The sequence below is a fragment of the Miniopterus schreibersii genome (genome assembly GCF_964146895.1).
Source record: "Miniopterus schreibersii genome assembly, chromosome: 2".
NCBI classification, from domain to species: Eukaryota; Metazoa; Chordata; class Mammalia; order Chiroptera; family Miniopteridae; genus Miniopterus; species Miniopterus schreibersii.
The window spans coordinates 108,422,146-108,433,845 of record NC_138102.1 but is presented as its reverse complement, the minus strand read 5'-3'; the positions used below and the strand labels follow the sequence as shown (position 1 = coordinate 108,433,845).

The 11,700-nt window shown below is 54.6% G+C and overlaps 1 protein-coding gene across 1 annotated transcript; it reads right to left on the bottom strand.

Moving 5' to 3' along the window:
* Window positions 1–7,309: 7,309 nt before the first annotated feature.
* Window positions 7,310–10,377, bottom strand: KCNA6 (potassium voltage-gated channel subfamily A member 6). The gene has a single exon (XM_081130114.1). The coding sequence runs from the start codon at window positions 10,321–10,323 to the stop codon at window positions 8,737–8,739; it is 1,587 nt and encodes a 528-aa protein (XP_080986240.1). The 5' UTR covers window positions 10,324–10,377; the 3' UTR covers window positions 7,310–8,736.
* Between the last annotated feature and the right edge of the window lie 1,323 nt (window positions 10,378–11,700).

Sequence of the window (11,700 nt, the reverse complement as noted above, 5' to 3'; positions counted from 1 at the left end):
CAGAGACCTGTCACCCTGCAGTAACTTCTCTTTTTCTACCAGGTCAACAAAGGGCAGGGAAGAGCCTAGAAGTTGATTGTTTCCCAAGGCGTCAGAAGCCGGCACTCATGGGTAAGATGCTAACTTTCTGCATCCCTTCCTTCCTCTATAAAATAGAGAAGTCTCAGGTAACCTCTGCTTTCCTGATTAACCAATGACAGTGTCCTGCAGCCCAGTCACGATGTTTAGCAGAAAGAGTGAAGCCCTGAAAGGTTAGAGACCCCTCGCTCAGTGAGATGGGGAGCCCAAGGGGCTGCAGCTCAGGCCAGAGTCTGTGCACCAGCCTCTCTGCACAGTGCAAATACCTTTGGTACTCTCTAGAGTGACAGTTATTAATCCTTCCTTAAACATCCAGCAGCTGATTATCTGACTAAGGATTCCTCTATCTGGGCCTGCTGCCTCTGTGCCCTGGAAAGCCACAGGGGAGAGAAAGAGGAAATGGGAAAGCACTGAATTCCATTTCCTGTGGACAGCTCAGGTAAGGAGTTTGGTTGGGTAGGAAATAAATAAAGTTGGTTTTAAACACTGGTAAAATAATCCCTAGGTTCCTACTTTCCATGGAAAAATATACTGAAGTCGGAGTCAGAACACTCAGCAGCCTTGCCCCAGCGCCTGTGTGACTGGGGGCTACTCACCCCACTTCCTGGCCTCAGATTCCTCCTCGTGAGGGAGGCAGATAGGCCCCTCCCAACTCCCACATTCTGTCCATCTGTGGCCCTTGGCACTGTCCTTTGCAAGGCTCTGGTGCTCGTGGCAAAGAAGAGGTGACTGAATTCCTGGTTCTACTTTGGTTGGAAACTGTTGAAAAAATATTACCAGCATATCATTCTATTCTTATGAGACACATACAGATTACATTTCCATATATTACATTGATTTGCAAGTGCAATTATTTAAAGAGATTCTGCTGTGAATCTTTAGGCAAAGAGTCTTCTGGTAAAATAGCTAGCTATTCCAAATCGATTGTTTATGTCATATTTCATTTCATTGTGTGTTTGAGAGAACAAAACTAAAGTCGCAGGGACCCTGCCTTTCTCTGAGATGCACGTGGTCCCAGCCCCGCCCCCGCGGCTATTCAGTGTTTGCAGCCCTCTCAGCTGCCTGGCCGAGGGAAGAGCCCACTCTGCGGAGAGTTTATTTCCTGATAAGCCCTTTCACTTATCAGCCTCACAACCTCACAAAAAGCAAATGGAATTAGCTTCACTATTTTGCAGATGACAAAACTGAAGCTTGGAGAGGTTAAATGAGGCGCAGCTACTAAGCTGTGATTCAGACCAAACTCCAAGGCAAGCCAGCCAAGAGGCTGAGTTCAGGATGGGGAGGCAGCCCCTCCCGCTGAGCTGGCCTGGGCTGGGCCCCCGTGGGAAGCTGCCATGGCTGTGGGGACCAGTGGAGCATCAGTAGAGCATCTGGCCTGAGTAGGGACTCCAAGCGAGGGCTGAGGAAGCTCTCTAGTCACAATAGAAACAAAGGGACACCCACAGGAGTAGGGGCGCCAATTTCTGACTCCGGAGTCTCCTGTCTCCTCCACCTGAAAGGAGGAAAGGAAACCTGGAAAACACCTGAGGGATGTCACAGGGTATCCCCACCTGCAGGGAAAGGGGCAGGGTGCAGTGGGATGGGAAGGTGGCCAGGGAACTGAGGAGGATGCTGAGGGCGAGAATCAGGGGAGGTGGGACTTTGAAAGCCACTGGAACTGGAGAAAAACTCTGAGCCAGGGGTCTGGCTTATGGGTTTTGTCCCCAGGGCTAACTGTGAGACCCTGCATTTGTCCCAAGGAGGAAGAGGCAAGGAGGTGTGTGAGGAAGGCTCCAGTGGAGAGCCAGCCCCGGGAATGCTAACTTGTGAGGTGAAGAGAAGAGCGAGGGTAGTGAGGAAAGGCTCCACAGGAAGATGTGGCGGCTACGTGCTCTCAGGGCCCTGTAGGGAAGGAAGCAGAGCACACAGGCTGGTTTCCAGTCAGAGAGAAACAGGCACGTAAAGAAAAGCCCACATATTCCTTCAGGAACCACGAATCCAATTCTGTCTCCTAGCTCAGTACCAACAGACCCTCACTGCATTCCGTTCTATTATATCTCTCCTGAGGACGGTGGACCACACATGAGCTATTGCCCTTGAACATGCCCTCTGAGCCTCAACTGTCCTACCTACCAAATGGGAGGGAAACAATGCCTAGCATACCGACCTTATTGGGCTGCTGTAAGACAGTAATAATGATGATAATAGCCAATCTTTGTATAGTGCTTACATATTACACTGTGTACCTCCTGTTACATATTACATAAACACTGGACATATATTAACTCATTTAACCCTCAAAACAGCTCTATGAAATTGGTACTCTTATTATCCCCCCACTTGACAGAGAAGGAAACTGAGGCACGGTGTGTTTTCAGAATTTGTTCAATGTCACCCAGCAGGGCAAGTGGCAGAGATGGGATTTGAACCCAGAAAACCTGGCCCCAGAGTCCATGCTCCTAATCTCTTCGTTTCACGACATGATGTGCATTTAAAATGAATGGTGCATTCCCATTCTTATTGCAACTACTCCCACTAGGGAGGAAAGTAGGGTGAGAACTCACTGGGCAAGGACAGCACCTGCAGCCTTAGAACTGCGACCCTCTCACCAGTGCCAGGCTTCCCAGGGGAAGGGAAGGAATGGTCAGTCCTCCGGCCCCTCCCAGTGCAGGGCTGTCTTCCTATGCTCTTTTTCAAAGCAAAGTGTCTCTGCTGCCAAGAGCGGGTTTGTCTGTCTCTTGGAGACAGCGGTTGTCAAGCCTGAGAGAGCAGCAAGCATGTCAAAAATAGCAGCGCCAGCAGACTGCGTGGCTGCAATTTCCTTTTGAAATGTCGGCTTTGTTCTAGCCAAGAGAGCCGGGGTCTGTCTGCGCTCCCTGCAGCCTGCAGCTGAGGCTGCTTAAGGTTCCAAGACGTTTGCTAGGGGCGGGCACAGAGTGTCTGCTGGAAAAATCCTCTCCATAGTAACAATGATGAGCTTGGAGTTGGGTTTAAAAATGTTGTCATAAACCCCACCAGGGATAGGTCCCAAATAGGTTAAGTGACAGCCAAGGTGAGACCAGTATTAATGACACCGACTGTAGCGTAGGCCCCTTTTCTCTTTTGACCTGGACATGAGGGAGTCACTGTTCCGTTTGGATCACCTGTCAAAAGCAGGCACCACTAGGTTTAACCCACTCCCCCCTTAGGGTGCCAAGGAAATGAGGACCACGACGGGCTGGAGAGGCAGGGTGAACGCCTTCCTCTGGGAGTTCAGAGCAAACGGACAAGACAAGCTCCAACCCTACAGAGACCTCGCGTCCAGAACGGGGAAGTGGTTCCTCATGAGGCACGGGAACAGAACCAAGCAAGAGCCCATCTGCCCTGGTTCCCGTGGCCTGATTCTGGGAAGCTCCGTCTGCCCTAAGCCCCGAGTTCCAGGCCTGATTCTGCCAGGAGGCATCTGTGCAACCTGAGGCAGCGGGTGTAAGTGGGATGGAGAGAAGAGACCCTACAGTTTAAAGACTGGATCTCTTTTCCTCCCCTAAGTGACCTTGACAAGCCAGAGCGAGACCACACTTTGCTTCCTGGGGCAACAACACACAGTCAGAACCAATCAGAGCTGGACACCAGTTCCAGCCAGACTGTCCCGGGAGGACAATATTCTCTGGGAATCTACTTGGCATTTACAGGCAGATGCCAGCGACTGAAATACTGCCAAGAGCAAGGGCTCGGCCAGTGGAGAGAGGAAAGATAAGCAGCAGGACTGGACGGTGTCATGTGAGGAAAAGCACCAAGGGGAGGGAAAGAAGGGATTCCTGAGGGAAACGCAAGTAAGAGCAAGAGAAGAGCAAGGTCTGAGGAAAGGCTGCTGCGCCCACTTCTGTTACGGGAAGCACCTGCCTGCCGGCCCACCCTCGGCCACGAAGGGTACTCACTGGGTGCTGCAGGGAAGGGGGTCAGAATGCAGCCCTGGCTCCTGCGATTTCTGAAGGAAGTCTGTGTTCACAGGTGCAGAGATTAGGTGGGGATTTTGGTTTGTTTGTGGGGTTTTTGTTGTTTTTATTTTTGTTTTGCCAGCAAAGTATAATAAGTCCCTTGGCCAAGTTCACTGCCTCAGTCCCATGTAATGAATGATGTCCAACATACTTACTGTAGTTTAATGACGCTAATTATGCTCGGCATCTACCAAAAGGGGTTTAAGCTATCTTTAGAGCAAAAACGAACAAACATGCAAATCCCACCATGGTTTGTCAAAAAAAAATAAAAATAAAATCGGTCCTTGGCACTGTATGTGAGTAGAAAGGAGCAACTGTATGGAAGGCTCAAGGTGTCCCCATGCGGCAGAAGAAAAAAAACTGTTATTTCATCCTGAATGCTGAGCTTGGCCCATCTTTAAAAATGCTAAACTTCTAGGATTATAAACCCAAACCATTCCCACAGCCAAGATGTGACTCTCCCAAGTATTAGCCGCACATCACTCTTTTCACAATCAATGACTTTTTTTGGTTAATTTATAGTTGTATAACTTTCACCACAATCCTGTTTTAGAAAATTTCCATCCCCCCCGCCCCCATGTCCTGATGCAGGTGGACCTTACCCTATGCTAGACCTCCAGCAAGGGAAGTACACAAGCTCTCTTACAGCCAGGTTGGGGATCTTAATCCAGCTTGTCAAGGAGTGTCCCCTGCACCTTGCACACTGAGATTTATGTCCTAGCTTCTGTTCTGCCTTCAGTGCGCGAGAGAGACATCTGGGCGCTGTGAGAACCTTCCAGTGAACTACGGCAGTTAGAAGGTCAACCCCGAGTTAAGGCTTTTTCTAGGCTAATTCCAGTCTTATACCTTCTAAGTCATCTTTTCTGTGTATTTTTACTGTTTCTACTCTTCCTTTGTCTTGAACATCTCTGTAAGCTTCTAAAGGTTGGGGGACCCTAAGGTGAAGATATTTCAGTGCTATAAAGCACAGTATTTATCAGAGACTTATCAGATTCTCTCTTTCTCTCTCATCCTTGTAGGTTCAGGAAATTCTGGGAGACACTTTTCTAAACCCACAGCAATCTCATCTTGCCTCATAAGTTCAGGACTTCCCTGCACAGAGGTGAGCACAGTAGGAAGAGATGGTCTACTGAGATGTCAGGAAAAAGAGGGCTCCTGGGCTGGACAACAACCTTCTCAGCAAACACTGCTGGTCCTAGAGTTCAAAGCCTGAGCTCTGCAGAAATCCTATAGGTACTCCCAGCCACCAAAAAGGTGAAGAGGGGACAAAGATAGAAAGATACATATAAAAGGAAGATGATATTAAAACAAAAGAAGGGAAATTCGAGAAGAAGAAACGCAGAGCGGGTGAGAATGGAAGGGGGAAAAACCGAGAAGAGGTGATGATTCAAAGGGTGGGGCGAAGCAGCCGCAGGGAAGAAAAACAGAGAAGGAGGGAACTAATGTAGATGGACTGAGGAACAGACAGAGAGCGGTGGCTGCTGAAGTCAGGGAAATCCAAGCCCTGATTTTCCCCAAATGCGTTCACTCCCACCCTCTCTCTGCCCCTCCCCACCCTGATTCTAATTTGCCCCAAAGGACTGAGCCCACGAGAAATTCCCCAACGGCAGCACCTACCTCAGATGCACAGCCAGCCAGCTGTCCCTTTCTCCCATCCTGGGGATCACCGGGCAGGAGGAATATCCCACTTCTCTGTTGAGCCCAACAGATCCAGAAAGACCTGTGGGAGCTCCTGCTATCTGAGCCAGATGTCGGGATCGCCTGAGCCCGGCCTTCGCTGGCAGCTGTGACATCGCTGCCCGGGCTGTCACAACAACACAGGGTGCATATTCTCCCGACGCTCAGGGCACAAATCCACAGGGAGAGGCTCAGAGGCAGAGAGGGCTCACTTGGCAAAATCCTCCACAGAAACTAGGGCAGGTCACAGCCTCTCAGTCGGTTTTTCTTCGACATCTTAAGAAGAACCACCTATGAAGTTCCTCCCAGGAGCCAGACTGTTTCCCAGCAGGGAAGGAATATCATTTCTCTCCATCGCTCTTGGAGCTGGGAGGAGCCACTCCCTCTGAGGAGACGAAAACTTCCTGATACTATGATGGACTAAAACGGTCGTGATGCCCGGCAAGTCCCAGCTTGGCTACCTCTTGAGGACCAAGTCCCCTCCAATGCTCCCCTTGTCATTTTGAAAACGATAGTATTGGCATCTGTTTAACTGGCAGCTGCTTAGCATTCAGGTTTCTGACGACTCAGAAGTGAGATGAGGCAGCTTCAGTGACTGGGTGGGGAAACCAGGAAGAAAGGTCCAGGTGGAAGTTTTAGGGACCTGCTTTTCCAAAGGTCACACACCCCTGTCCTTGCACTGAGTCCCTAACCCAGTGTGGGGGAGGCGTTCCCACTTCAGAAGCTGGGGATATGTAGTCTCCTGGTCTCCCAAATAGGAAAATAGAAAGGTCTGGAAGGTTGCTACGGCAACCAGCGTCCCTGGAGAGCCCAGTGCTCCACACACCCTTTACTTTCGGGCAAGCTCTGACTACAAGAGGAGGTGGTTTATCAGGGATGGTGATGAAGGTGATCACATACACACATGTAGAGATGCAGGCCTACATGTTCCAACATTTACCCTCGGCTGGGCCCTTCCCCTTCCTCCAAATACCCAGGAGCAACTGAAGAGATGCGGAAAAGCAGCACTTTTCTGCCTCAGAGCAGGTTTCTGAGTCATGAACTCCTCTACCTCCTACTGTAGTTCAGGTTTGGAGAAGCTAAGCTCCTAATCGAAGTGGCCTCTGGTCCTAAGGATCCCAGTGAATCTGTCTAAAGAGCACCCTCCTTTCTGAAGTGTAAGAAGAAAAACTGACGCCCAGTTTAAGAGGCTAAGAAAGGATTTAATGAGCTAATGGCCCAGAATGGCCTATTCGTGGGCTTTGGATCCAAGGCAGAAACTCTGAGGAGAGGCTTCGCCTATGGGAGGTGGGAGTCAGGGTGATGAACTAAAATTCACACATTTGCATAGCATTATCCCCAGTTTCCCAGATGAGTTCACTGAACATTCCCCATGAGGTAGGGAGGGGAAGACATTAATGTTCCCATGTAATGGATGGGGAAACTGAGGCACAAAAAGGGTGGCACCAGTTACCCTGTAAAGCTGTGGCATAATCCAGACTGAGATCTGGTACTCACAGGAGCCATAGCATCTCTCAAGAAAACCCTCAAAAGGCCGTCCCTCATAAGTTGCTCTTTGAGAAAATAATTAAAAAAAAAAAAAAATTCTCATCCAAGAGTAAATCTTAAAGCAAAGATATAAAATTAAAAACATGTTAACAGTCCTTTTGGTTTCTGAACTGTACCCAAAAGAGCTCAGAACAGTACATCACAGTTTATCAAGGCAACAAACAAATGACAGTGTTACCAGGAGAGAAATGAGGGGAAGTGGAAGGCAGGGGTTTCCCGATGGAAGGAGATGGCTTAGTTGGGGTGGTGACACCACCAAGTTACCTTACCGGTTAGAGCAAGTCGGCTGCAGCTCCGAGGGGCAGAGCGGGCAAATGTTTGCTTGACTGAGCAAAAAACCTCTAGCAGTGTGGTTGTCAGCAAAGAATAATGCTTCTTTCTTACTCTAAACCACCTATTCCATTCCCAGTAAGATGGGAAGACACCCACACTAGCATCCAATGTGTGCTTTTACCTGTCTGCAGGTTTAAGCTGGAGTTTGTTTTAGAAAGCCTTCAACTGTCCTAAATCAAATTCCCAAGAAGAAGGGTGGAGGGCTGGAGAGGTTGGGGGAAAGTAAGGGATGGCAACAAGATTCCTCTGCCCCTCCTGGATGACCGTATCTGTTTAAGTGCCACCTCTCTTCAGATATGTGGACATGCCAGTTGCCTGACTCTGTTCGGCCACTTCTGCTGGCTCTGTGGTTGCTTTTTCCTAGTCCCTCCGCACAGGAAGGCACTTGCACTTAGAGTATTTGGCTCTGAGAAAGAACCTTCCTGGAAGCTAGAGAGAGTCAGGGGATCAGAGCCGGGGGTGGGGGTGGGGGGAGACTGATGTCTACTGTGCCAGAGCACACCTGGAAGGCTCCATTGGCCCCTCTGGGCCAGGACTCACACCAATGCCCTCCAAGCAGCCACGTTTCATTGCAGTTTCTCTAATTCCCTTTGAGGCTGTGCAGCTAAAGGCTCTACCCGAGGGTCCTCTGCAGGATGACCAGCAAGTGTTACCGGCCAGGGATTCAAACAGCAAGATGAGTGTACTGTTTCTGTCCCCCAGCTTCCGCCGGTTGCCACCTGGCCAGAGGCTAAGACAGGCACAGGCCCGAAGCAAAGGACGCTAAGGAGAGAAACAGGACCCAGGCATAACCCGGTTTCCCTGCATCCTGGTGACATCTCTGTAGGCACAGCTGTTAAAAGCCTCAGACATGAGACATCAGAATCTCGAGGGGAAAGTCGGGCCTAAATCTCATTCACGTCACGGGAGATGGGCACGAAGAGGTGGCACCATTGGAATTTCGAAAGTCTCACTTCAGATGGATGAACTTGAATGCCGCAGGGACCAAGCAACGAGGCTGCGGGTCCAGGTGTCCGGTCCTCGGGTGCCATGCACGGGGGAAGGGAAGGGAAGGGTCGGGAGGTCAGCGGGCGCTCGGGTGAGAAGGGGCCCGGGAAGGGGCTCGCGGGCGGCGCCTCCCTCCCCGCGCAGGCCCGCCGCGGGGTCAGACCTCCGTGAGCGCCCTTTTCTCCGCGTACATCCGATGCGCGGGGGGCAGGTAGCTGGGCCTGCGCTCCCGGGCGGCCTCGGGCAGCTCGGGCTTGCCCAGCCCGCCGTCGGCCGCCTTCAGGTCGGGCGCGGGCTGCCCGCAGGTGACGTGGGTGTACTGGCCCTGCTCCTCCTGCTCCGTCTCGCGGTGGTAGAAGTAGTTGAAGTTGGAGACGATGACGGGCACCGGCAGGGCGATGGTGAGCACCCCGGCGATGGCGCAGAGCGAGCCCACGATCTTGCCCCCGACGGTCATGGGGTACATGTCCCCGTACCCCACCGTGGTCATGGTGACCACCGCCCACCAGAAGGCGTCGGGGATGCTGGGAAAGAGCGAGTCGTCGTCGTCGGCCTCGGCGAAGTAGACGGCGCTGGAGAAGAGGATGACGCCGATGAAGAGGAAGAAGATGAGCAGGCCCAGCTCGCGCATGGACGCCTGCAGCGTCTTGCCCAGGATCTGCAGCCCCTTGGAGTGGCGCGAGAGCTTGAAGATGCGGAACACGCGCACCAGGCGGATGACCCGCAGGATGGCCAGGGACATGGCCTGCTGCCCGTTCTGGCCGCCGCCCGCGGGCGCCGGGCCCTGCTGCTGCACCAGCTCGGTGCCCAGCGTGATGAAGTAGGGGAAGATGGCCACCAGGTCGATGATGTTCATGATGTTGCGGAAGAAGGCGGGCTTGCTGGGGCAGGCGGAGAAGCGCACCAGCAGCTCGAAGGTGAACCAGACGATGCACAGCGTCTCCACCAGAAAGAAGGGGTCCGTGAAGAAGGAGCCCCCGAGGGCGCCGAGCGGGGCCGAGCCCCCCGCCCCCGCGCCCCCCGAGGCGCCGCCCGCGTGGAAGGGGGAGGCGTCGTCGTCTTCCTCTTCTTCCTCCTGGCTCCCCCTGGAAACCGGGGAGACTCTGCTCCCGCCGCCGCCGTTGCTTCCGCCTCGACCGTCCGCGCGGAACTGGGGCAAAGTCTCCAGGCAGAAGATGACGATGGAGATGAGAATGACCAGCACGGACACGATGGCGATGCCCCTGGCGGGCCCCGAGCTCTCGGGGTACTCGAAGAGCAGCCACACCTGGCGCTGGAAGGGCTGCGAGGGCAGCGGCTTCTCGTCCTCGCCGCCCTCGGGGAGGCAGCCCTCGTCCTCGCGGAAGGCGGCCAGGGCCTCCTCGCCCAGCTGGTAGAAGCGGATCTCCTCCAGGAAGATGTCCAGGGGCACGTTGACCGGCCTGCGCAGCCGGCCCCCCGACTGGTAGTAGTAGAGGATGGCGTCGAAGCTGGGCCGGTTGCGGTCGAAGAAGTACTCGTTCCGCAGGGGGTCGAAAAAGCGGACGCGGCGGCCCGGGTCTCCCAGCAGCGTGTCGGGGAACAGCGACAGGGTGCGCAGCTGCGTCTCGAAGCGCAGCCCCGAGATGTTGATCACCAGGCGCTCGCTGCTGCAGCAGCCCCCGCCCGCGCCGTCCTCCGGGAAGCCTCCCGCGTCCTGCGGCTCCCCCTCGGGCCCGCGGACCTCCCCCGGCGCCGCCAGCGGCAGGGACTTCTCGGATCGCATGTCCTCGCCGCGCCCGCCGGCGCTACAACAGCGCCCCCGACACCACCTCGGAGCGCGGCGGCGCCCGCTTTCCTAGGGCGGGGCCCGCGGTCCGACCTGCGGGCGGGTCCCGGAGCCCTGACGCCCCGGGCCCCACGCGGCGAGGTCGGGAGAGGCGCCCTGGGGCGGAGGACTGGGCTCCGCGCCTCCAGTTGCCCGCGCCTGGGTGCCAGAGCTTCCTGGGATACCTGGAACCGCAAACTGGCGCGTGGGATACGGGATGCCCCCGAAGACGCGCGGCTTCGCCCCCTCCGCGCCTGAGACTGGGCTCCGGGCCGCGGGGGTCCGCCCTCCAGCCGGGTTAGCACTTCCCAGCTCCCACTGCGCTTCTCCAGCAGCTCAAGCCCCCCGACTGCCGCGGGTGCCGAAGCGCCAGATGCGCCTCCCTCCGGCTCCGCAAAGACTGCCGGCGGGGCTCGGCCTCCGCCCTGCGGCCACCGCGGGCTCCGTCCAGCCAAGGTCGCGGTTCCCGCTCCACAGCTGCCACCTCCTCCCTACGGGCCGAGCCGCAGGCCGCGGAGAGGGCCCTGGGGCTGTCCCGGCGCCGGAGCGCGGGGACCCACCTCCCCACCGCTCAAGCCTCTGCTGCAGCCGCCACAGCTGCAGCGGCTCGGCTCTCCGCTCTGCCCTTCCTTCCCAACACACACTCCCCGAGTGACGTGGCAGGCCCCGCCTGCTGCCCCCTCCCACCCCACTCCCACATCACGCCCCTCGCCCAGCCAGGGGCTGCGGCGAGCCAGGGCGCCGTGGAAACAGACGCACACTTGCCTCACCAGGAGTCTTTCCCGCGCTCTCCGGCGCGCCTTTCCCCCTCTCGCGTTCACATTCACGCTCCCCTAAGCGAGCTCCAACACCTCCTACCGCACCCCCTCCACCCCCGCAACCAGCTTTTCTCAATGTCAGTTTACAGCGTCGACCTGCGCAGTGCATTTCATCAATAAGACAACGCACCCTGCCCCGCCACACGCGCGGAGCCCTGTGCCTCCGCTCATCCAGAAATGTAATGAGAAAGTCAAATCATATTCAGTCCTGTGTTTACCAAGACCCATTTGCCAGCATCTCCAATCTCTACTGAAAATAGAAAAAAAGTAGAGGAAGCTTTTTTGAGATGTCTTGAGAGCTTCCCATTTAAATCGTACTCCATCTAATTCCCCAGAGAACCTATACCTCCCTTTGCGAACCTGGGAGGGCGGGGCTGCAAGCCTCCTAGGATTGCAAAGTGCCAGTAAAGAAAGAGGTAGGAAGTCTCCCGTTGCCTTTCCCATCAGAAAGTTTTCCTGGGAGTCCTGGGAATTTAGGCAACAGGCCCAGTGAAGAAAGAACCAGAAGACGGTGACC

Coding starts and splice junctions, on each gene's coding strand:
- KCNA6 (XM_081130114.1), bottom strand. CDS start 10,323: ATGCGATCCGAGAAGTCCCTGCCGCTGGCGGCGCCGGGGGAGGTCCGC.